General features: G+C 47.4%; 1 protein-coding gene across 1 annotated transcript in view; it reads right to left on the minus strand.

Moving 5' to 3' along the window:
• The window catches only part of LOC120955716 (klarsicht protein), a 192,096-nt gene that overhangs the window by 133,634 nt on the left and 33,006 nt on the right, over positions 1-25,456 (minus strand). Inside the window, exons 2-4 of the mRNA XM_040376816.2 lie at positions 2,350-3,143; positions 2,009-2,263; positions 1,778-1,939 (exon numbers count right to left, since the gene is read on the minus strand). Coding sequence (XP_040232750.2) covers positions 1,778-1,939; positions 2,009-2,263; positions 2,350-2,784 — 852 coding nt within the window. The 5' untranslated portion in view covers positions 2,785-3,143. The remainder of the gene's footprint in view (positions 1-1,777; positions 1,940-2,008; positions 2,264-2,349; positions 3,144-25,456) is intronic.

Raw genomic sequence — 25,456 nt, forward strand, 5'->3', positions numbered from 1 at the left:
GTCGTTATTTCGCCTGGTATTGCTGCTACCGTAAGACTGATTTTTCCTATACACTGCTCCAGTGAGCTTTTCATACTCCACTAAATTTGCGAAATTAAATTATGTTTTGTGTATTTTTGTGACATTTTTGTTGTATAATTTTACGTGTGTAGCATTTACAGGGTTTTTCAAGTCACTTTCAAATGTGCACATAATTATTCACCACATCCAAGATGTTTTTCAACATCTGTCAAATAGTGCGTTTCTTTCAAAATGAAATTTCAGTTTTTGCACATGATTTTCAAAGACATAACAAAGAACTGTCAAACTCAATCCAGCTTGAGAGGCGCGTTGAAAATCATGCTGATGAAATTTAAAATTATTCTGATGGAAATGAAATGTCAGATTGCTGTGGATTAACTTCTTACACGCGGTGAATAACAATGTTTACATTTGAATTTGACTTGGAAAATTCTGTAGAACACAATAAAACTCATTACCTACTCCTAAATGTCTCGAATAGTAATTTTGGAAATTAAACGATTGAATATGAAACTATTTCGCCTGAAACAAACACCCAAAAACGTGCGCTGTACCGCAACTACTAACGTTGCTTATTAATAGTCAACTAATAAACAAGCGTGTTCAATTGCTTTTTGTGATGCACTGCCCAATATGCTTCCGATCCCGAAATAGCATACCTGAAGAAGAACGTTCAGCTTGTTCTGTGCGTGTTAACAACACACGCGAAACTAAAAACCACTATTTATCAGATCTTTCTCAGCGCTCAGCGTCAACGTCACACAGAACCATCAGAAGCGAGATGCTTCTGTCACTCTGACACGGCAATCTATATGCACTAATCCCAAAGCATCATATACTACATTCTATCCCACCCACAGCTGAAGCAACTCATCTGCTCCATTGCACCGAGTTATGATACCGGGGGGGGGAGAAGAGGTTCGGAAACATGCCATAAATCGTATACATTTCAACACGGAACCCTCACCAAAAAAAAACCGAATGGACGTTTGTGTATACCCGTCTGGAGAAGCATCATCAACGTCGCTTCCACAACTAACTGCTGCAACGTTTGCAGGTTCTTTTCCCATTCTACACATTTGTCAATATTTAAAAATGGAGCAAAGCACCCATCAGTCTGTCGAGACATGGCTAAATTACGACTCTGGGAAAAAAAATCTGGGAAAAAAACCCGAAATCCGGTCTCACACTTCTATCAACACCCAAACCTAAACTCATCTTGAAAAACCGCAGCCCTGCTTCCATTGCCACTATTTGAAAAACTGTTTGATGACTTTTCCCACTATATAGTAACATATCACTGCACCGAACACAGCCATATTAGTGTTACTGCTTCTTATTTTCATCATCATCCACCAACGCACAAACTGACCCAGAACTGGCACGATCGCAAACACCGATCATCACAACAAACACACTGGAAAACCATTCTCAACCGTGTCACCGCCATGTGACATAATGAAATATGCACACACACACGTGCAACCTCCCGAAAAGGTTGAGGGCTGGTGTTGCTTTTTCTTCCCCCCATCTTTTAGCCCTATTACGTATGCATGCTTTCGTGGTTGGAACAAGTACCCCAAATTCCCTCAGTAAGGGCACGCTGCTGCTGCTGCTGCCACTACCTCTTCAAGATTCCATGGGCGGTGTGGTGTACGGGGTTATTTTAAGGCTTAAGAATGTCTACTCTGCTGCAGCGGTGCGCGCGCGCTGGAGTGCAACGCACTGAAAATAAATTCCCCCAGAGCTCACTTACCCCGTGCTCTACTGCCAGCTTCTGCAGCTGCTCGATTCTCAGTCTCTTGGTTTCCGTTACCGACGGTACTCTGGCCACTCGGTTCTCCATCTCTTTGATCCACTGGCGCAGCAAGCGCGGGTCGCCATAGAAGCGGTGCGTTTGTGCTGGTTTGAACAGTGCCTAAAAGCCAAAAAATACACATCAATTAGTCTCTCTTTTATCATATCGGTTGCACAAAACACTCCCTACCTTTCGGCAACAGTTGACATCATCGTCCTCGAGGTCGTCCCGGCAGACGGTGCCCTCGATTTCGCCCCGCGCCTCCCGGCAGCTGTCGAGCAGGTTGGTGTCCATGATGAAGTTGTAGTTTGTCTGCAAGGCCGCCCAGAAATCGTCCTTGCCGAGGCCGGTGTTGGTGGTGCTGCTCTGCAGGCTGCACGAGCTGTGGCTGTGCCCGCTGCCCCACGACCGTCGCCACAGTTCGCGCTCTGTGTCACGTTTCTTCTGCAAAACAAAGCGATGATAGGGGACGTTATTATATACAGAGACATGCAAAACACAAAGAGCCACCAACACACACACACACTCACCTTTAAACTATTGTAAGGCCTATCGATACGCAGCCTGTGCTGTGCCATCTCCGAGCCTTCGGGATGTCCCTGCGGTGGCAGCGAGTTGAGCGAAAGCGATGGCTTGATGAAGCAGCTCGGACTGGCGCCCGCACTGCTGCTGCTGTTGTTGACGGCCGCCGTTGTCGCACCAGCTGCTGCTGGCACAACTCCCGTGGCGGTATGTGTTGGTGTTGTCGTGCTGCTGCTACTGCTGCTGTTACTGTTAGACGCGCCTACACCGGGGCCCACCGGTCCGCTTATGCCGCTGGCTACATTAGTACTACTATGTACAATAGAATTCGCTATCGTCGGTGAGGATGTTGCTGCCGGCGATGGTCGGATCGTGTTGCTGCTGCTGCTGCTGCTGCTGTTAGTGGCTGCTGCTGATGACATGTCAATGCTCGGTGGTTTCATGGCTCCAATCTGCTAATTTGCAAGTCTGCACCACCCAAGCCTAACGACTCTGTGTATCGGTTCACTCCACACAAACACACCGATCGCACCAGGACACTGGTGTTCCTCACTTTTCCTGCCGGACGATTTATTCTACTGCCGCGCCTTATAGAGCACACTGTATCTTCCGTCCCTCACCAAAAGCGCTTGGTTCCAACCCTCTCAGTGGCACAAGAAGTGGACCAGCGGCACGCAGAGCGCTGGATGACAGTTCGGCGACCGTACCGACATGTCGGTGGCGGCTGCGACGGTTGCTGCTGCTGCTAAAAGGTGCTTTCGTTCGCACGCCACAAGATGACTATTTTCTAGCGATGGAAAATCTGCAAATAAACAGAAAAGAGGACCAGTTAGAATGCAGTTCGATTAAGAAAATGATTATCACATTTTACAATTAGAAATCACAAAGAAAGCACAATCAACTTCTTCACTTCTTCACACTACACGGCAACGAATCAAGATCGATTCCGATGCGAGCAATACACTTCGAACACACATCAAACAGCGACTCTGCCAATGCACTAATGATGGGAGCCGACCACCGCAAGAACACAACCCCATCCAGAGCCGCCGCCGCCGCTGCCGCCAGGAATCTTGGACTGCGCGCGCGTCACACGAAGAACCCATGGAGAATTGAGGAGCACAAAAATAACCCGCCAGAATCGGAGATCTTTGGACGGACGCGTCGTGAAATCGGAGATTAAATCCTCTCTATCTCTTTCTCTCCCCATACCTCAAAACGTCCCCCAAACCAGAGCAAGCGAACGTTGCCGCCTCCGGATGTTTGGCGCTCGCATCTTCCGCTAAAGACAAGCCGCAGTTTTTTATGCACACCAAACGTTGGAGTGCTCTCGCTCTCCTCTTTCATTGCATTAGGATCTGGATTAGGAAGGGGACCGGCAAAAACAACTATCTCCTAGATAGTTCAACTTCAGGAATTGGGAGTTGGTTGGAGGAGTAACACCAAAGCGCAATCAATACATATGCGCATAAACGTGTCGCCCACCGAAACATGCATATATCCCGTCTCCTCGTAATCTCCTTCGCTACATCTCCGATCCTACTAATCGGCACCAAGGTTCAATCTCCACGATCGATACACTTCAACCGCGCCATATCAGATCACTTGTCCAATGGGAGGGAGCGTGATTTAAATTACTTCCCGCTCCAGGACTTGATGGCCTGTCATAGATCATTGATGTTTAGCGATTTTATGTCCCCGCGATCCGTTTGGTTTGTCGAGCTGTTTTCCGGTTTTCCCATTCCAACTACGCTGGTCGCTCCACACATCTACTCTCTGGGAGATATCCATACCAAGTTGCCCAGAGATGCCACCCATTGAGGGGGGGGACCGAATTCTAGCATCTCCCATGGAGATGAAGTGCCTAAGAGCTCCAATTCAAACCAAACGCTATTTCCGAATCAGTATTCAATTTCAAATTTATTACATCCCCGATTTCCCGATCTCGTGCGCCTGAGATGATGTTCATCCAAGGACCGCCCCACAGATGCCCGGGAGAGGTTGTAGTTGCTGTGGTTAGAGATTATTTATTGCGATACACACACACACACTACATTTGACCGGATCGGTCTGTGGTGCGTACCGCTTACAAAAACACGCACGCACACTTTACGTTAATGTACGCCATTTACCTCCGACCGACCACTCCCCTCCGATCATTGACTCTGAGTGCTCTGAAGTTTTAGGACGCATCCAATTTCCAAAGCAATGCGATCGGTTTGGGTCGGGCGGGATAAGTGAAATGCAAATAAAGTTCTTTACGATGTGCCATGAGCACTCTTCTCAGGCTGTACACTTTCCAGGGCCGAGAGGAAGAGCGTTCGATGCGTCAACGGTGACTTATTTTTAGCATCCTTTTCACTTGCATTCTAGCACCTAAGTGTGTAGCTCCATCCCCACCACCCAAGGCGCTTCTGGAGCCGGGGAGTAATCTAAATGTGTAGCAACAGAATTGCAAGCTTCCATTCCCGTTACCAGGCCAGGTCTTCAGAAAACATTCTACGATCGTTGCACCGACGTGTGAGTTTGCTACACGAGCGATCATGCAGGCTCTTGCGCCGGGAAAGTGCCCGCTGCAAAAAGGTAACAAATCACTCCGCAAGCAAACATATAAGCGCACTTGAAGCGAGAGAAATCTGACGCATTTACTATTGCTGCTGCTGCTGCTGTCGAGCTCAACGATGCGCAAACCTCTCTTTTGCACCTAGCAGACGCCCAGAGATGACGTTCGGCTGTGCATGCAAGCGCGTCGTATGCACGTTTAAAATTCTTCGTTTCGCATTTCGCCCGTTTGCTACGCCGGCTGACGGATTTCAGCGCATATTCAGTACTTAATGATGGGAGCCCTCTCGCAGTGGGATCTCTGGCTGCCCTTTTGCAAGTTCCCCCCATGCTGTGATATTCGCACACACACACACACACTTCGTCAGTGGAGACAAATGTGAGAAACCTGAGGCCTCCTCCATTTATGTCACCAGCGTTGATGGGTACATTCTTCTTCCTGGCACACAACAAGACCACAAATCTCAAAACATCAAAGAGGACGTCAGTATTGCGCGCAGAGACGCCACTAGACAACGGTACGGAAATTTATGTCCCAAAAGCATCTCCTAACCAAAAAAAAAAGATGAATGTAGCGACGACAGTGTGAAGCAATCACAAAATGGCAAGAATTGGACACACGATTCTGAGTTTGAGGTCGCCGCAAAAGCAACAAAACCAACGTCATGTTTTACGCGCATGTTTTATGTCTGTTTCGTGCCGCTCGTCTGATGACTTGAAGATGTTGAAGAGATGTTTTGAGGGATGTGCAGGAAGGAAACTAATACGTGTAGAGACAACACATTACCACACTCTCCCAAGCGGTCTCATGATGAAGATGTGCATCATTCTACAACATAAACACGTACGCCTTTAAGCGGGGAAATAGCGAGCGGATTGCGCATAAAAACTAAACCACAATCCATATCCTCCTCCTCCAAAGCGGATTTTGCCCAAGAATCGTCATGCCCCGGCCCGACCTGCGAAGCGGATGACGACGACTACGTAAATCGAAAGTGAAATTCAACGCACATGGAAAAACGGGAAAACAAACGCATCGTCTCTGATCCAGTGCTGCTAATGCCTGGCCTTTGATGCATCTTTCAATGCGGGTTCCCCGGGTTGATGGTGTGTAATGCGATGCACACAATCCGATCATCTTCTTTGCTGGAAGGAAACCGACACCAAAGCCGAGGGAATGCACATTTCTTTCCGCACACATGCAAGCCCTGGGGGAAAGGAGTTAGATGGGTGTCTCATATCACATTTGTGCAAAAAGCTTAGCACGGGGGCAACGGGGAACTTTTAGCAGAGAGTTCGCAGAATAGCTGTGCTTGTGTGGAAACTCAATCCGAAACGCGCGTGCACCCAACGCAACTGTGATGACAGTGAGTTGACACTACCGTGCGATAGAGGAGTTGGGGATGAGATCCACGCCACTTTACTATCAAGCGGAGCGGCGTCCAGGCATGATGGCATTAAAAAAAAAGTACAAAACCCGGGAGATAAAAGACCGGTAGCAGCCCTGACGCAAATCCCACACACACACACACGCATCATGCGGCCATCGTCACTTTAAGCCACTAATAAGACGCGTGGAGCAACAAAAAAAAGAGCGAAACTGAAGGGCGCAAGACGGCACAATCCCAACAGTGAAGGGTGCCTCACTAGGGACAGACTCCGCGAGCACATGGGATGGTAGTGCATTCCTACGCGTACGATTCAAATTAAAATTCGAAATACTTCTCGAGAGATGGCGTTTTTCTTTCACCGGAGACTGTTTTTTTTTGCTGGCTCTCCTCCGCCAGTTGCACTCTGCTGCCTGCATCGCCAGGCACGAACGGAATGTTCCTTAACGCCGGATACGGTCGCCGGGACCAGGACAAAACACCTGAAGGTGGAGTGTGCAACGCAGCAGACTCCCATCATCGGTTTAAGTAGCAGCAGCAGCAGCAGCAGTAGCACCAGCGCCCATAATTGTCGCGATCAGCCTGTCAACTCCAATGAAACGAAAGCTAACACCAGCAGCCCTCAATTTCCCCCCTTTGCCATCGGATTCTTCGCCATCGTAAAGCGGGAGCGCACTGCGTCATCATTATTCCGAGTGATGGATGGCATTTGCACCAATTGGCGATGACTAATGCCGGGGTCCGAGGACCAAATTAGCTTTCTTTGGCAATTGCTGCTCACTTCAAACTTTTCCGTAAGGGAAAGGGAGGACCGACCCCTAACAGCACCCTGAAGATCACATATTCGGTAGTCGTTGAGGTAGTGGGTTCAGGTCTCCAATATCTTTCTCCAGTTCGAAATGGTGTCTTATCTTGAAGTCTATTCACCACGGCACTAAATAACTACATAACACTCTCTGTAACATCTTGATGAGGTTTTCTCCAAATCAATTCCAATAGACCTTATCAACGGCTAATACATAGCCCATTTATCCACGCCCTAATAACGGTAATCAAACGTTTTCCAATCGGCAATTTGGCCCCACAGAGTGTCGCACGGGACGAAGTTGTCGCATCTTTTGACCCTCCCGGACCAAGACACTTCTTAATCTTTCCGCCGTCTTCAAGTCTGCTCGCAACACCACGCGTACTAAACCCAACAACATCACTCAACGGATAATAGGGGCCCTTTCGCCCACTGATTATCCACAGTCGAACGAAGCGACAGGCAAAAAAACAACATCAAAGCTCTTGCGGGCCGCCGTCGCCACCACCAGAGCAACAAGTCACTTCAAGGAAAGAAGGGAAACAGCAAGTGCCATACTGGCCCCATAATTGGACGGAAGAGGTCACCACCCAAACGGGTCGTGGTGGTGGTGTTCAGGTGGTTCACCATCGCGTGAAAGGCAAGAGTTCGACCGGTGCTGCTGCAATCAGCATAGCGCCTGAGTCGAAACCAGCCAAGAATGCAGCCAACGGTGGACAACATTCCATCCAGCAGGTCCATTCGCTGTGCTGTGTCAACTTCGGGTCATTTTGGAGCAGAGTTTGGGGAATGTGGGAACTCTCCGTGTTCAGATGCTTCCGATAGCGGGTTTGAGGTAACCCCCGCATGTTCAAACAGGCCACAGCAGAGGAGGTTCATTGTCCCCCGACACGAGACGAGGTTTGGAGCCGTGATACGGTTTTTGTTGGAAAGGCACTGGTTTCGATTGGTTTTTTACCAACACCAGGGCTTAAGTTTTGCAATTGCTGCCGGAGCTTAGACCTTAACTGACTCCCTCCGTTGTCTTTCAGTCTGGTGGTCAGTGGCCTAAGCCATTACCCAACATGCGCGCGCGCGCAACTGATGATGCCAACAACTTCCAAATGGTCCCCGCACGCGATACTTTTCACAAGCGCGACAGCAACCCGTAGACCACTCGAAACTCCACCGATAACACTTCTCCAGAAGCTCAAGATCTTAACCGCCCACAAAAACGTCGATAACACTCTCCACCGAAAGCATAATCCCATCAAAACACATTTTGTCCGACGCAAACAAACGAGCCGATTAAAACCTGTAGTGTAATCCCTTTTGCTTGTGCCGCAGCTAAACACGACAACATATTCCACACAAGCATCCCCCTTCGAGTACGGACTGGGCGCGCACGGGGCCACACAAAGCCTTTTGTTTTCCCCCTGGAGTTGCGTTAAGAGTTTGCTCCGAGTTTTAATCGATCAGCACGGGCGCGCAGCGCCGCAACAAACGGTTCGAAAGATATCGCATTTAAGTAGGTGAATGCGTGTTTTTTTAATTTCTTCTGAGGAGGGGTTCGTCGCCTGGGTGGTTTCTAGAGCGCATGCAAATTAAAGTCCCACAACCACAGCAGCCCACCACAGCAGCCGCCCCGGGAAGGGTGGTGTCGCCTTGCTACATGGCAAACCGCAACCAACGGTTTCACGCGCGTGGATGCACCAATTTTTACCAATTACGAAATGCAGCAGACGACGAACCGCAAAACATTTAAATGCAACACACCGAGGGTGGTACAAGCGTTGCCCACACAGGCGCACGCACACACACACACGCCTACGGTGGTGGCGGTGGTTAGGGCACGAACCTCCGCGTACGGCTCCGTGTGTGACATGAGCAATGGAAATAAAATTACCCAACAATACACAACACAGCGAAGCGATCCTGTGTTGTTGTGGAAGGTTTAAAAATGTAGAAAAAAAAAAACACAGCGTAATCGCATGGGAGGGTCCATCATAATGATCTCTAATGGATACACCACGTCGTCCTCCTACTTGTTTTTTCCCCGCCACCTTTCATTTTCCCTGGCTTCACACTAAGTGGTCCGCCGGTCAAGGTCTGACTACTCGTTATCACCCGGCTATCAAAGCCGATCTCTCGCTCTTTCCCTCGCGCTGCACAACCAAATGAATCACTCAGCAAAAGCAATCCCTTCGGTGCGCATTATACCGCTCCCCAAACCATTCATAAAGCCCAGGGTGTGCAAGGGTCCATTATCAGCCCGAGAAGTGGGAGGAACTCGCTAAATGGCGATGGGAGGGCCAAATTAGCTAATCATAATTATACTTTTCTCCCGAAGGCGGCGAGAGATCGTCGTGGAAGGGCAATCAACACGGTTTGTAGCTGAGAAAATTTCACCGGGCGAACGATCCGATTCAACACCGGGATGTAACAGAAAGGGCTAACCTGTCATCCTTCCCACGTGTGTGTGCGCAATCATGTTTTTTTTATGATTTATTTGTTGCTTTTATCATTGCACGCAGACGCTCAAGGAAACATTGCGCGATGCTTTCGATGCGTGAGCACGATGGCAACTTCCTTCCACTTGTCGTCCAATGTCGCACTGAGGAGACACGCACACAACAACTTCATCCATTCACATTCATCACACATACACACGAACAGTGCTTGTGACCTTGTCGCTGGTTTGCGTGAAACGATTTAGTGTCTCGCGGTTGGCTCGCGCACGGGCGCTCTCCTTTGATTCATTGATTGCGATCTTCGAACACTTTCGTCATCCGAATGTCCATTGGGGAGGGGTAGCGGCTGGCAGCCTTGCCTTATTGGGCGCGAACACTTTGCGCGATCGCGCCTTCTTCGGAGCGTGTTCGAGCGGGGCTCGAGGCTTTTCTGAACTCCAAACGCGGACATCATCATAACCGGAACCGTTTCCGAGCGATCAAAACAAAAATCAACGAACACGCCCTCCTTTTTGTTGAGGATAAAAAGAAACCCCACACCATTTGTTGTCTCCCAGCTGTTTGTAGTAAGGATGGGTAAAGTTGGCAAAAATCCAGCGTTGACTCCGATCCGACTCCGAAAATTTCGGAATTATTCGGAACCGTCCGGAATCGCCTTGAGCCATACGGAGCCGTTAGGAATCATCCGGAGTCGTCTGGAGTCATCTGGGGTCATCCTGAGTCATCCGAAGTCATCCAAAATTATTCGAAATCGTTTGGAGTCGTCCGGAGTCATGAGGAGTCATCTGGAATCGTTCGGAGTCGTCTAGAGTCGGCTGGAGTCGTCTGGCGTCATGTGAAGTCGTCTGGGGTCGTCAGGGGTCGTCAGGAGTCGTCAGGAGTCGTCTGGCGTCATCTGAAGTCGTCTGGAGTCGTCTGGAGTCGTCTGGAGTCGTCTGGAGTCGTCTGGAGTCGTCTGGAGTTGTCTGGAGTCGTCTGGAGTCATCTGGAGTCGTCTGGAGTCGTCTGGAGTCGTCTGGAGTCGTCTGGAGTCGTTTGGAGTCGTCGGAGTCGTCTGGAGTCGTCTGGAGTCGTCTAGAGTCGTCTGGATTCGTCTGGATTCGTCTGGAGTCGTCTGGAGTCGTCTGGAGTCGTCTGGAGTCATCTGGAGTCGTCTGGAGTCGTCTGGAGTCGTCTGGAGTTGTCTTGAGTCGTCCAAAGTCGTTCGGAACCATCCAGAGTCATCTGGAGTCATCTGGAGTATTCCGTAGTCATCCAGAATTATCCAGAGCCATCCGGAGTATTCCGGAGTCATCCGGAGTCATCCAGAGTCATCCAAAGTCATTCGGAGTCATCCGGAGTCATCCGAAGTCATCAGGATTCATCTGGAGTCATCCGGACTCGTCCAAAGTCATTCGGAGTCGTCCAAAGTAATTCAGAGTCGTCTGGATTCGTCTGGAGTCGTCTGGAATCATACGGAGTTGTTGTTGACTCCGAACGACTCCAACTCCGGGCAGAACAAGTGGTTCCGATGTTGCCGGAGTTGGAATCGGCTTAGCAATCGACGTATTCGAATCGAAGTCGTGAGTGCACTCCAGAGAGCACATCACTAGTTTTTACTACAGCAGGCGAGAGTGGGAATCTAACATTTAATTAAGTTTGATCGATCTTCGCATCTCCGAGCAACTTAAGCTAAAAGCAGAACAACCCGCGCAACACGGAGGCCTGGCTTAAGCGGCTTTAGCGGAGTACTTCAAGGTCATCCCACCGGGGACAAACAAACTTTCCCGGGTGTGTATGTATGTGTGTTTGCGTGGGATAACCGACCACTGACTTTCTTTCCACGACATCCCCGCCGAAGCCCTTCAAACGATTTACAACGACCACCAGCTCGCCCGTCCAATCGTGGTTGTGTTTCAGTGTCTTCCAATGTCTTCCAATAAATCAATGTGCATGTTGGCCCGTTAAAAAATGGCGCTCAACATACAAACCAGTGCTTGAACGATGGCGAGAGATACAAGCTCCGTAACTACTGCACATAAACAGACCAACACATGCCGCACTCCTTTCACTTATTTTGGAGTATCGGTTAAGCGCAGCAGCGCTTTAACCTCCACACACCACCGACTTTCGATATACTCCACAGCAGTTCGGGGATCGATGAAAGAAAAAAAAGGGGTGGGGGGGACATTCCCTCCACACTGTGTCCAACGTATACTTGGAGGTGTTTTGGGGGGTGGTTAAAGGGAACCAACAAAAAACTATGCCAACCACCACCACTACCAGCAGCAGCAGCGAGCGAAAAGGATTTGTCCTTGCCATATTTGCGAACATTGGACGAACGGGGCAGTTGAACTAGATTGTAACGCGTGCAAGGAAGGGAACCCCCGTCGAGTTGTTTCAAGAAAAAAAAAACCTTCGAGAATGTTGTACACCACATTTCACAGGGAAGTAAGTCTTCTCGGCCATCTGGTAGGCGATTGCTCAGTTTCCACTACGTTTAACGAAACATTCAGGGTCACCACACACTGCCGCGAGCATAAATATTGCTGCATGAAAACATTAACTTATAATACATCATTTAACAGCTTATTTAGAGAGCACATGAATAATTCAATTTTTTCACCCCTACTTAATCCCCTTATTAAGGCGCATGTGTTTCATTTTCACCCTCATTTTCACCACACTGACCTTTTTAAGATTTTTCTCCAAGCCCAATCCCATTTCTCTCTCGCTCAAATCAAGCGCACATTTGCATAAATGGGTTTCACGTACAAATTTCCCACGACTGTGGGTGCTCTCCGGCGTACACCCTCCTCCTTCCAAGGGTGCGTCCTGGTGCCCACAGGATACCAGATGCCGTGACCTACTACAATCCACCCCAGTGACGTCAAAGCCCTTTTTGCGCCCACTGTCTCCGCCCAGCCGCTTTATTTATGGAGAGAATGGAAATTTCGTACGCGATAAACGAGATCATCACGCTTTCTCGTGCGCTTCCGAGTGTGTTTTGTTGTTCTGCCTCCAAACCCGCACACAGCCGCTCTCCAGGTGTTGCTCAATGGGCGCGCCACGAGGCCAAGGGCATCGAAATAGCAATTTCTGCCAAGCGAACTCCGTGTCTCAACGCAAGATGTGCTATCGGGGAGGAGGTTTCAGGAAAACGAGCCACATTCCCAGTTCCCCCCCTTGAGGCATATTTCGGTGGGTCTAACACATTTTTGCTTTCGCCTCCACCGCCCGACCGACCAGGTGGATTTGATGGTGGCAAGGCAAACGTTCCCCCTAATGGTGCAAACACACGCCAATGCTTTCTGCGACGAAAGAGACGCCGGGCCATGCTTGCAATACACACACTCACACATTTGCATACTGCAGACTTATGCTTAAGGCGGGTGAACGATCGCAAACAGGCCGGTAACAGGGCTGGCAGTACAAAATTCGCATTTGAAAAGCGAAACTAAGTCAGTCGATACCCGAGCCCTCGTGCAGAGCTCGTATTACAAACACGTGAGCACGCACACACATACACAACGAAAGAAACATTGGCACATTTGGTGGTGGCGCCCCAACATCATCAACTTGTGCCCATTTTGCGCCCACTTGTGCGCGCAGCACACACAACCGAGGAGAGTTCAGCAAAATAATTGCTCGCCTAAAATGCGACCATGCACCGTGCGGGGCCGGATAGAAGAGACCCTTTCCGAAGACACCGGCGGACGGCGACATTCGATAGGGGGGAATGCTCCAGTTTTGTGCGATGGTGACGACGCATGGGAAATGCAAACTCTGTTGTTTATGGGGGATCTGAGCCATGTGAGAAATGGAACCACCGAAAGGGTGCGCTCATGTAGGCAGCCTTCTGCATACAATGACCGGGGGTACGTCGCCTGCAGTTTTTGGGGGCCAGAGATAGGGCACGATACATTGTAGCAATCTCCCGGGGGAGAAATTCGCAGCAGGAAAAGGTGTAAGGTTCACATGTTCTTTAAATTGAAGGTACATGCGTGTCTGTAGAGGCTGTATTGAATGAGTTTTTGAGTGATTACAACGGTTAATTCAGAATTATTGAAGCCAGAGCAGATAATGTGGTTAAATGAAGGATTACATAGTGAATTATGAATAAACGAGAACTCATAGGACCATAAATATTCAACAACAAAAATCGGAGGGTTCCTCGCTTATACAATTTCGTACAAAAAAGTATGAATTTTTGGTGTTTATGTTTTGTAAACATGTCAAGGCAATTATATTTATGATCAATTAGATTAAGAGTGACACGATCATACAATTTTAAAGCAATGTATCGTTATTTATGCTTCAGCAGCTAAAAAAAACCTCAATACTTTATAAGCTAACCTTCCATATTTTTCAGGCCGAAATAATCTAGGATGAAAATCTGAGGTTAGTTTTAGTGTTGGGTGTCATGAATCTTTCGTACAGATTTATTCATATGAATCTTGAGTGATGAGTGATTCGAATCTCCAGTCAAATCTTCAACGATTCATGAAGCTCCGAACATTTATGAATCTTCAAAGATTCATGAATCTCTAAACATTCATGATTCTCCAAGAAATCATGAGTCTCTTAAGATTCATGAAGCTCAAAAGATGCATGAATCTATAAGATTCATAAATCTATTAGAATTAATATATCTCCAGGGAATAATGAATCTTTAGAGAGGTATGATTTTCAAAACATTGAATTTGCTCAATCCTACCTAAAACACGCCCGTCATGGTTTCAAGCCTCGCATGGATCGTCTCCCCGTAGTAAAACAAACTATCCGGCTGCGTGGTACTTGCCAAGAAGTATTCAAAGCCTGTATAGGCTAGCATGACCACGTTGGTTGTTGCACCAAGAAGAAGAATAGTTAAAAGCTCAAGCTCGTCTGGAGTCGTCTGGAGTTGTCCGGAGTCATCTGGAGACATCTGGAGTAGTTCAGAGTCGTCTAGAGTCTATGAATTATTAGAGATGTATGAATCCCTTGAGATTCATCAATCTTTTGACATAGATGAATACAGGGTTTTCGAAGATTATATAGACATGTTCAGCGAGTTGTAGATTCGTTCAGGCATATAATAGACTCTTACAAAACAAAACAAAAGTAAACAAAACAAATGACAACACTACAGAATCGCTCAACATGTCAACGCCTACTTCCGAATACAGTGGAGCGCCGTTTATCCGGGTTCCTTTTATCCGGTTGTCCGTTTATCCGTGCTGTTGAAAAATGACAGTTCAATACATATATGACATTGCGTGCTTAGGAAGATATTTGAAATAACGGTTACCAGAGCATTTTCTCATAACAAAATAAGCTATAATTCATGGCACATTTCAAATATTCTCATTGAAAAACATGAAGCTTATAAAACTGGCTAGGTTTTACTGAAACATACTATTAATTTCTAAAACAAACCAGGATTTTGTGATAAAATAAATACTTTGACTCATTATCCGTGTTATTCGACTATCCGTGCGAGGTCGAGTCCCGAAGAGCCCGGATAATCGGCGCTCCACTGTAATTCTATATCTCGCTGAAAGAGTCTATTATATGCCTGAACGAATCTACTGCTAGCTGAACATTTCTATATAATCCTCGAAAACCCTGTAATTAGAATCTTTGGAGATTTATGGACCTTTTGAGATTCATGAATCTTCCGACGTCCATGTATCTTTCAAGATTCATAAATCTTTGAAGATCCGTGAATGTTTGAAATTCATGAATGTTTGAGATTCATAAATCTTTCCAATCGAGATTCAGATTCATTGATTCATTCAGATTCATGAATCCCAACACTAGTTAGTTTTGCGTGTGCTTTTGTACAAAGTCCTGCTGAGAACAATTAAATTCTATTCGTGTATTGTTATTAGAAAAAGTCTCAAGGATGCCATACTCCATGTTCTATCGTCCTATAGATTTGCCCTTGATAGGTATGGTCGCTGTGCTCCTTTGATGACTTTGCACAATGCAAGCAAAGGACAAAAGGCACGCGACTCTCCTCACGGCGCATAATTTATTGGAATGATTCATTGCTTTTTTAAATTCCGCTTGGAGAGCACACATTAGTACCGGGGGGACTGCCATATCTAATTTATGCGCTACCAATGTCCAACAATGGCGCACCTTACATTGGCTTAAAACTCAACACCCCCGTAGTGATCGGTGGTCGTGATGGAAACCTAGCATGCATAACATCCCAACTTTTTGACTGCACTGCACACCATACCCCGTACTTACTCCGCGCGATGTGCAAGCTCCCCCCCCCCCCCTCCCATGGTTTCTGTCCGGCCCTTGTTTTTTTCTATCCAAATAACCTTGACGGTGACCACACACACACACTCACAAAAAGGCTGTTTGCACCGGCTCTCCGGCGGTTGCTAATAAGCGAGCTACTTCCCCTCCACTATTTTCTTTTTTGAATTAATTGAATCCACCACAATTAGCCCGCAATGAATCGTTTTATTGGGTAGAAATCGTTCGAGTGAATTTTGGGCAACCCGTTAGGCGGTGCTGCGCCAAACCAGACCACCTGCCCTGCACGTTTGAAAGCAAAACAAGCGTTAAAAACCCACTGCCGGGGGGGTAGTGCTTGCTGGATCGTGGTGCAACGCCCGACGTCCGAAATACACGAGAGATGTTGTAAGTCATAGAGCGCACGAGCGAACGCTCGCGCCGCTTGCCATGACAGGGGAGACAGATTTATGGTTCTACTAAATTCTAGTCCAAAGTCCCTTATAACAGAAACGGACCGCTTCCCCATTTGCCGCCCGGTTCAAACCAAACCGCCAGTAACTCAAGGGTAACAACAAGGGATAACAGAGCAGGGAAAAACGAATAAGAAAAGCCAGCGGAAAACAATGGGTGGGTTTGGCACAGCGATCAGCGTTAGCTGGTTTTGATGCTTTACACCGCAAGCGACTTAGCATAATGTCGTTAGGGTTAAGATTAATGGGGCGCATAAAACCGGGCCGCCTGGCGTGCGCCGGTCAGCGGCCTCACCGAGCGATAAGCGCTGAAGGGATCTATCATCTTGACCCTTAAATTCGAGAGATCGTTGCTCCCCCTTTTTAGTTGCTGCAATGCACAACACACACACGGTGTTTGATAATCATGTGCACAAAACCCTTCTGTGAATGTCTAAAGCTGAGGGGGGAAGGAAACACTTAATAAACCTATCACCTGTAACGCTGTGAGGTACGCGCTTTTACCTCAATCGACCTCTTGAAATCTCTCCTCAGGCGTGTAGCACCCTCTCTTGAAACTCCCGCTGACTGAGCTGAAAAGGTGTTATGCTGTTACATTCTACGCCCTGGAGTGGAAAATATGTAGCACAGCAGCATACACCCCGACCTACTGCTGCTGCTGCTGCTGCCAAGTTACGTGAGATTGACGCATCCATCACTTCCACTTATTAGTTCGTGTGAGTGATCTCTTCCGCCACGTTAACCACGCAAGGCGGCTCGACCTCTTCCATTATGCCAACATCAAATGCGCGTCAAAAGCGCGTCGATGCTGCAAGCGAGACCTCCGCGAGATGTCATAATAGGTGACGATCAAGGCAAACACCTATCGGACGCTCTTCGATCCACCAAGTCATCGTTTGCGTTAACCTTGCCACTCGGGCTCGGAAAGAGAAGGTGGTCATGAAGGAACGTACGGACAGAGGGGATATCTTTTAAGTGGATTTTGTTTGTGTAGATAGGCAATTGAGGACGCCGCCCTACTTCTTGCTGTTCCCATATCCATGGCAGGTGGATGTTTCACCACTATGCCATCTGTCAAAAACTTCCGATAAAAACGACGATCCAAGGCGCATGTTCGTGGTAACGTCATCAGATATTGATAGCAAACCTAACCTCAACTCACCACTTGTCTACAAATAAAGGAGTGAAACGCTAGAACAAACATATTGCGTTTTGTGCTTTTAATGTGTTCAGCCTACACATCTTCATACCCGCCTGTGTTTGCTAATCGATCGTAACACGATTGAGCAATGGTCGTGTAATGAGCAAACACAGCGTACATCCTCTCAATTCTCAATTACAATCAATTTGTGTTGACGACGATGCTAAATGCTTTGACAAAGTGCACCCAAAAAACTGGTAACAAAAAACAACAGATAAAACTGCACCCCCAAAATGCTGGCTCTTCAACTACAGCAACGCACTTGTCCCAAGAGTATGAACGAGCTTTAAAGCTTTTTACAGCTTCTTTCCGACTGTGCCGCGAATGACCCACCCGATGATGTAATGGAGAGCCGCATCCCCGCAACAAAAACGGATGAGCAAAGCGGACAAGTGGCACGAAAAACGTACACACCGAGCGAGCGAGAGAGTTCACGACTGAAGTGCAAATGCACAACCAACTACACTCAATGCCGATGTACACGAAAATGGGAAAAGTAAACTAGCTCCCAGAAAGCAAAGGAAAAAATTCACACACACAAGCCTTCGAATTTGTTGTTTACAGTCACGTTATGACATCGTTCGGAAGGTCGTTGCACGAACGGTTCCGTTCCGCGCCGGCGAAGAGCACGGGTCCGGCACGGCAATATCACGACGATCGCCGCCGCCGGACACTTTTTGCGTTCCTCTAAGCTAATCGATACACTTTTTCTCACCCTTAGTCGCGCACTGTTTTGCAGGAAGAACAAGCAAAAAAAAAGCTCGTACATCGATACCAATCAATACTATCACACCCCGCCCACTGAAATGCACGGAAATGAACACCTCTCCAGCCCGATGCCGTCTACCAGATAAGCCCTTGGTGATGGGGAGTACCAAAAAAGGAACTAAAACAGACGGCACAGTTATCTCCGACAGCAACGAAACTTCAAGTATCTTCTAGTGATGTGCACACTGAGTCAGGTTGAGCAAGTAAGTAAAAGATTGGCAAGTGAATAAGTTATATTGAATTCCCATGAAGAGAGCTTTTTGAACTCAATAAAGCAACTCACACAATTTTGATGAGTACTTTAAGGCTCTAACTCACTTAAAGCAAATTAAACCATTCGTGAGTTACATAACGCTATTGAGAGTCCAATATCAATGAGTGTTTTTTGCTCTCCGTGTCTAACCGACTAACAACTCACTCAAGGTATCGAGCGCTGAATCTCACTGAGTGATTAAACTCTTAACGTCGCTCTCTAACAATTGAATCATTCGTCAATTAAAGAGCTCTTTCAAGAGTTGAATCTAATTGAGTGGCTTATCTCTTCATCCAAAAGAACGGATTAATTCACAGTCAACTAATACAATCATAAGTTACATAACTCTTTCGAGAGTTTGAGCTCTCGTAGAATGATTATGCTCTTTGCACCGAATAACAAATCACTCAAAGTGAACTAAATCTGGCGTGAGTTCGACCTCACTGATCAGAGTGATCAATCTCTTTACGCCACTCAGAGTGGATTAAATCTTTTGAAAATTAAGTTTACATGAATGAGTGGTTGAACTCTCCATACCAAATTGGAACTTACGTACAATGATTCATAAGATAAATAACTCCTGCATGAGTTAAATCTCGATGAATACTTACTGGCAAATAACTCACTTAAACTATTTTCTAAGATGCTTATCAACTCACTCTTATCATCTCACTTCGTGTCTCTTTAAGAATGTTATATAGATTCCATTATAACTCATTTCCTCTGAAGTAACTCACGGTACTGAGCGAGTCCATCTCTAGCATCTTCTACCCGCCAACTCTGTTACACTGGAAGTGACTGTTGCAAAAAAAAAGAACAAGGGTGCGAAAAATATGGCCAAACTAATGGGAACACACTCACCCCGTGCTCCGCACTACACCCACCACCAACTCTTCGATTAGCGCGCTCCAAAAAGGAAAGTATCGGTCTCACCCTCACGCTCTATCTCGAGCGGCTCACTCCCGCCCCAAATGGGCTCGATTAGGTGGACACAAAAATGCAATAATAAAGCACCACCGACGGCACCTGAAAAGCACAGCGACACCGGTAGAGGCAGGCACTACCCGGCGCCAGTTCGCTACAGCGCACGAGAGCTCATTTGCTTATGTCACGCAAACGTTGTGTGTCCTGGACTTGTTTGTGCTGTCTAGCGGTGCCTGCCGCTTAGGTCCATCGTGCAACCAGGCTCTAAGATTTATGGTTCACGGTGGAAAATAGCGATCCCGAAGGGGCTTCCTGTGTGCTCTGGAGACATCCTGTACTCCCCCGAAAACCTAGGCCCGTAGTCCAAAAACGAAAGAAACCTGTGCTGAGCTCGCCCCGGCGGAAGTGTAATTACAATCCTCTAGCGACTCGGTCGCACTTTATCCCAACAACTGGTGCGATGGTTGGACTTTCCCATTCCAAGATGTGTACGATATGCTGCGAGAGACTTTGTCCACAGCAGTCGCTGGACACTTTTCACTCGCCACCGTACAGACACACACCGACACGATAGATAAGTTCGGTCGCATGCAAATGCCCGTTCCGGTAGTGCGTCTGTCCCTCCCCCCCGACTGTCTCGATCATTGGCTCGAGAGAGCACTCTCATGTCCCAACCGCCTACGCAATAATGATATTAATAATACGAACACCCTCGTATTTGCAATAGCGCTACCTCGCATGGCCTTACTATGTGTCTCGCTTGCTGCTCGACAGTTCCCGGGGCGGCCCTACAGTAGCACCCAGGTGCGAGAATGGAATGGTTTCCCAAATGATTTCCGGTACACGCGTCCGGGACGCATTCGATTGGTCGGCGAATCTGTGCGTCCACTTTCCCAGCGTCCGGTACCCGATTCTTACTACACATTAATCGATTAGTGGAGCGGATGCATACACACACTGGAGTGCGCTCTGCGCTTGGAAGAAAGCTGCTGAATGGGTAATCAAGCAGTAGACAGGAGAAATGTCTCGACTGTTTCTTAAATCCACACGTTTCCCAAGGCAGTGCGATATTACACCACACAAGCGATGTGTTGCAACTGGCATGTGTGGAGTGATTGAAGTTGAAAGCATGTGTAGAATCCACCATATGGAAATTATCACCCGCACGAACCATATTTCTAACATCTTCTCCCAATATGCAATGTCTATACAGAAGATGTAAGAGTAGCATTCGGAACGAAAGTAGCTCCTCCAAATCTAGGACAAGATCACACAGAATCACAACCCAGCTTGCAGCACCCCAGCAAGACTCGCTGTTGTCAGATAGGCCGATGATCGATTAGTTTCTTATGGAAACACCCGTTATGGCGCAGCGAAGTTCGTCAGCAATTGACCCTTTGCGCACAGGCGCACACCGACCATTATTATTAGAGATGCAAAACAGCCACTCACTCCCTGCTTAGGTTTGTGTGTGTATGCCGATGCATCCGCCGAGTGCATCACAACAAAGCGAAAGAAGGTGGAAAGGAGATGGACCGAAGGCTCTCCTTCTTTTGGTCTTTTGCCCGCCAGCGATCCCGACCCTGGACACGACCCAATTTGATTTCCTTTCGTACCGATCGTTCGAACGTCATCTTTCTCTCCCATTCTCCAACCCATTTGCGTCCAAAAATGCGTTCTTCTGATTTCGTAATTATTCACAAAGCGCGGTGCACCACCACAAAGCGCGGTGGACCTCAATATCTCGATCGCTTTTCTCCCGCGGGGCGACAAAACCCAAGCCCAAGAGTACCACGGCGGTGGTGTGTGTGTGTGTGGGGACCTGATTTCCATCCGCGACCGGAGCCAGCAGTAGTGGCGATTGGGAAATAATGGCCGCCAATGGGGCCGCCGCGCGAGTGCATCAAAGCGCGCTCACGGGTGATAAATCTAAAAAGCATACGCTGTCAGAATTCTTGGCCCCACCAAGATGGAAGATGGATGGATGCATGCCATCGGTGCCTTCCGGGGGTTTGCACCGCAGCGAACGGTTTGCAATGATGTACAGCAGGGAATAGAAGTAGTTCAGGCAGGAAGTGCAGGGGAAGAACAAGAACCATCCAAGCCGTACAACACGGAGAGCTTCTCCTTAACCGATTCCGTCGATTGATTGAAGCCATGGTCAGCCTGGAACGTTCAGTAGCCTGAGGACAGACATGTTACACGCTTCAACCAAAAAAAAACGGTACTTTATCAGAATCCGGGCGCGCGGAACTCGGTAACCCATATTCCAGAGTTCGCCATATCTCGAGACAAAAAACTCGTCCAGATCGTGAGAATCTGTTGGCCACCGATCGATTGTGACCCACAAAATCGATCCGAACGACAAACGACGACAATCGGCGCCGGCGCAACTCTATCGGCACTGACAGATCTCGCCATTCGGTCCGGAAGTTAACATTCCATTCCCAATTCCTCGGATGTCACCATCATCGAGAAGTCACCAAAGTCGCTCGCCCGCGGACCGGATGGTGATTAATCTTCTGAGCGGGCGAAAGGGGTTGCGTTTTCTGTAGAACGAGCGAATTAAAATCAACGATCATCGTGATGGCGAGAGAGGAAGAGAGCATTCCAATGGCCCGGGCGCGCGTCATTAAATGCGATGATTCATTTTAATTCCCAACTTGACAACGGCGTGCGACGAGTTCTACCGACGGAGCAGCAAGCGCCTACCAGAATCGACATTTCGCGAAGCCCTTGAGGCGCGTTTCAGTGTTGACTGTAGCAAACAAAAAAAACGCTAAACGAATGCTTCCTCTGCCAAAGCCGCTTCTAACGAGAGCTGAGCTCCGTTAAGCGCTGTGCGCCGATAACTTAAATTCTTCCTATCAGGCCGGCATCATCCCGCAGGCTGCACTTAAACTAGAGTTAACGCTCTCTCCTTCCCGCACTGTTGAACGACCTGTCAAGAACAGACGATCGTCTGTCGGATGAGGATTTTGCGATCTTACTTCAAGAGCCATACCGAGGCGAGATCAGCAGGCACACTGTTCTCGAAGAAGACGGCCATATTTGTCTCGCCCGTAAAGCAAAACCAGCGCCAGATGGAGTGTCGTTCAACGAACGGCAATAACAGCAACACACAGAAAAAAAAGGAAACACACTGCAGTTGTGTTTCGTCATCGCGGTTCGTTTCTAATTTTACCACCGGGTGCGAATAAACCGATCATCTGTGTAAGGGGTAATAAAATCCAATAACGACTTACGGAAACTCAAAAAACGGCCTTTTAGACTCTTGAAATCCGTCAACAAAGTCTGAGTTTTCGGCGCGCTATATGGTTGTGGAAGAGCTCTCTATTGCCGATGAATATAGGCATTAACGCAAAACTCTGGCTACGATTCGCCACCTTTTATCGCGCAATAAAACGCTTACAGAGCTCCCTGGATGGGTGTTTGTTGTTTGGTAAGCTATTAAAATATATACGACCGCACAGCGTTCTTTTTTCTGTTTCTTCTCTAGAACGTTTCGTTGCGAAACAAAACTGAACTCCCATCGACGAACGAACCCCGCAGCGTTTGTGTTTGTCATTTGTGTACAACTCGATTTTAGCATATTTGGCTGTTTTGTTCCTCGTATGCGAGTTGTCTTTGCGTCCGTGAGCGGACTGAGCAATCATTTGGTTGACTCAACGCTAATGTACTGCCAGCAGCACACACACACACCGGCATTTGCTTATATGCATGTGATGGCGTGTTTTTCCTCGATGCCCTTTTTTGCTTATTTATACGGGTAGAGTAGAGTAGTGTGCAGAACAACGGCACAGGAAATGAGTGTACATTTCTTTTTCAATAAGTTGTGCTCATATAGAACGTAAGCTGGCGCGCATGTAACAAAACAAAACAATTGAAGAACTTAACGGAGCTCACGTCTCTAACACAGGCTTACTGTTTTGTTTGCAAGTTGAGCAGGGGTTTTCAGAAGAAGAAGAAATAATGGGCAATCTCTATGCAACATACTAGATAACGATAGAGCCAAAAAGAGCCCTCTTGTTTTCAAAGTGAAAATTATAAGCTTTCCAAAGGTTTTACATAAGCTATGTTGCACGTGCATAAGGAGCACAAGTAGTGTAAAGAGTGTAAGGAGCGTAAAGAGCGTAATGAGCGTTTAGAGCGTATAATGAGTGTAAGGAGTTCAAGGAGTGCAAGGAGTGTAATGAGTGTAGGGAGTGCAAGGAGTGTAATGAGTGTAGGGAGTTCAAGGAGTGCAAGGAGTGAATGGAGCGTAAGGAGCGTAAGGAGCGTAAAGAGCGTAATGAGCGTTCAGAGCGTATAATGTGTGAAATGAATGCATGGAGTGCAAGGAGCATAAGAAGTTCAAGCAGTGCAATGAGGAGTGACGAGTGTAGAATGAGTGCAAGGAGTAGAAGGAGTGCAAGGAGTGCATTGAGTGCAAAGAGTATAAGGACTGAAAGGGGTGTAAGGAGTGTAAAAAGTGAAAGGAGACCAAGGAGTATAAGGAGTATGTGGAGTGTAAGGAATGAAAGCAGAGCAAAGAGTATAAGGAGTAAAAGGAGTGTAAGGGGGGAAGGAAGTACGAGGACTGTAAGAAGCGCAAATCATTGAGCAATTATTCTGCTTTGAAAAAAAGATTATGATTACATTACATTTATTTATTAGTTCATGAAGACATTTAAGCACAACATCGGGAGCGTAGGTTTAGCTTTTTAATATTCTTTTGTGAACAATTTTAACATTCAAGAATAGAGAATATTCAATCATTAAGAAGAAGGTACTAGATCTCATTTTATATTAATTTCTACTCTTCATATACTGTAACTAATTAAAACGCCCTTACAACCCCTGCCTAAGTTGTATTCTAAGATGTTGATAGCTTTGTTTTACCAAAAAAAAGACGTCCAAAGAAAAGTGCTTTGCAAATAACGTGCACAACCAACGTTGCGAAAGCATGTTCTTTCAAGTTGAAAAATAACCACCACAAAAAAACGCTTAATAAAATAATGTACTGGCGTGCCATGAGACCACATTGTATCCCTCTGCTATCCGTAGCTAATTAAGACCTTCGGACCGAAGGTCCCGCCGGCTCATTTAAAAGCCATTTGCTCCGGTGAAAGTCCTTTGGTACTAACGGAAAAAGGAACGACCGGTGCAGTGCGGTGGCACAGCACAGAACGTACAACGTACAGCGATAAACAACACTCTCGTCTCATGAAACCGTCAAATAAAACATAAACCAACCAACACACCGCCAGACATCATATCATAGCACGCTCATCAACACACCGATGATTGCCATGAAATGGCATGAAATACGCAAACACCACATTCGCCAAAAAGGAGCACCAGGCGTACGGGCACGTTTTGCGGAAGTTCCTAGCGCTCCTTTTTAAATCCCACTCAGCTCGCAACCGTTTGCACCTTCCCTCCTGTTTTATCTTTACTCACGCCAAGCCGATTCGCGTCACCTCGTCACCTCTGGCGGGAGGAGCGGCGGCAACCCCAACGGCGCGTGTGGACATGAAAACGTTCGCACAAATAACCCGCGCGGGTATTTATCGACCAGCAGGGAGTGGGAAAATCCATAAACGATCATAATTTATGCCCATAAGAATAGCTATCACTCGTCTCGCGCTTGGCTTTCGGCAGGGCTGCCAGGGCGTCACGCCACCACTCACTCAATCGCCGATCGCCAGGCAAGTAAAATGTGCTGCTTCCACACATCCCAAGCGTCGGATTTAAGGCAAAAAAAGAGGCGAACGCGGATAACTATCGACAGTCAACGATGGCTAAAGATCAGCAAAGATCAGGCGCACGAGGGCGTGTTTTTGAAAAGGAAAGTTGAAGCCAACTTCCTCTCCCCAGGCCCTGCCGGATTTTCCAACCCCGTTTTATCACACCTCTCTGCATCATTCCCGAAACGCCATTCATTCGCGCGCGTTATCGATCGATATGCGTGAATGGATTTTATGCGAAATTTACGACGCGCCAGGCATGATGGAAAGCCGTCTCTCCACCCTGACAGCTCCTACCCCCGTACGGGGGTGTGTGTTTGGAAGCTCCATTTCAAACTCCCAACGCCGC

The sequence above is a fragment of the Anopheles coluzzii genome, chromosome 3, assembly GCF_943734685.1.
Source record: "Anopheles coluzzii chromosome 3, AcolN3, whole genome shotgun sequence".
Lineage (NCBI taxonomy): Eukaryota > Metazoa > Arthropoda > Insecta > Diptera > Culicidae > Anopheles > Anopheles coluzzii.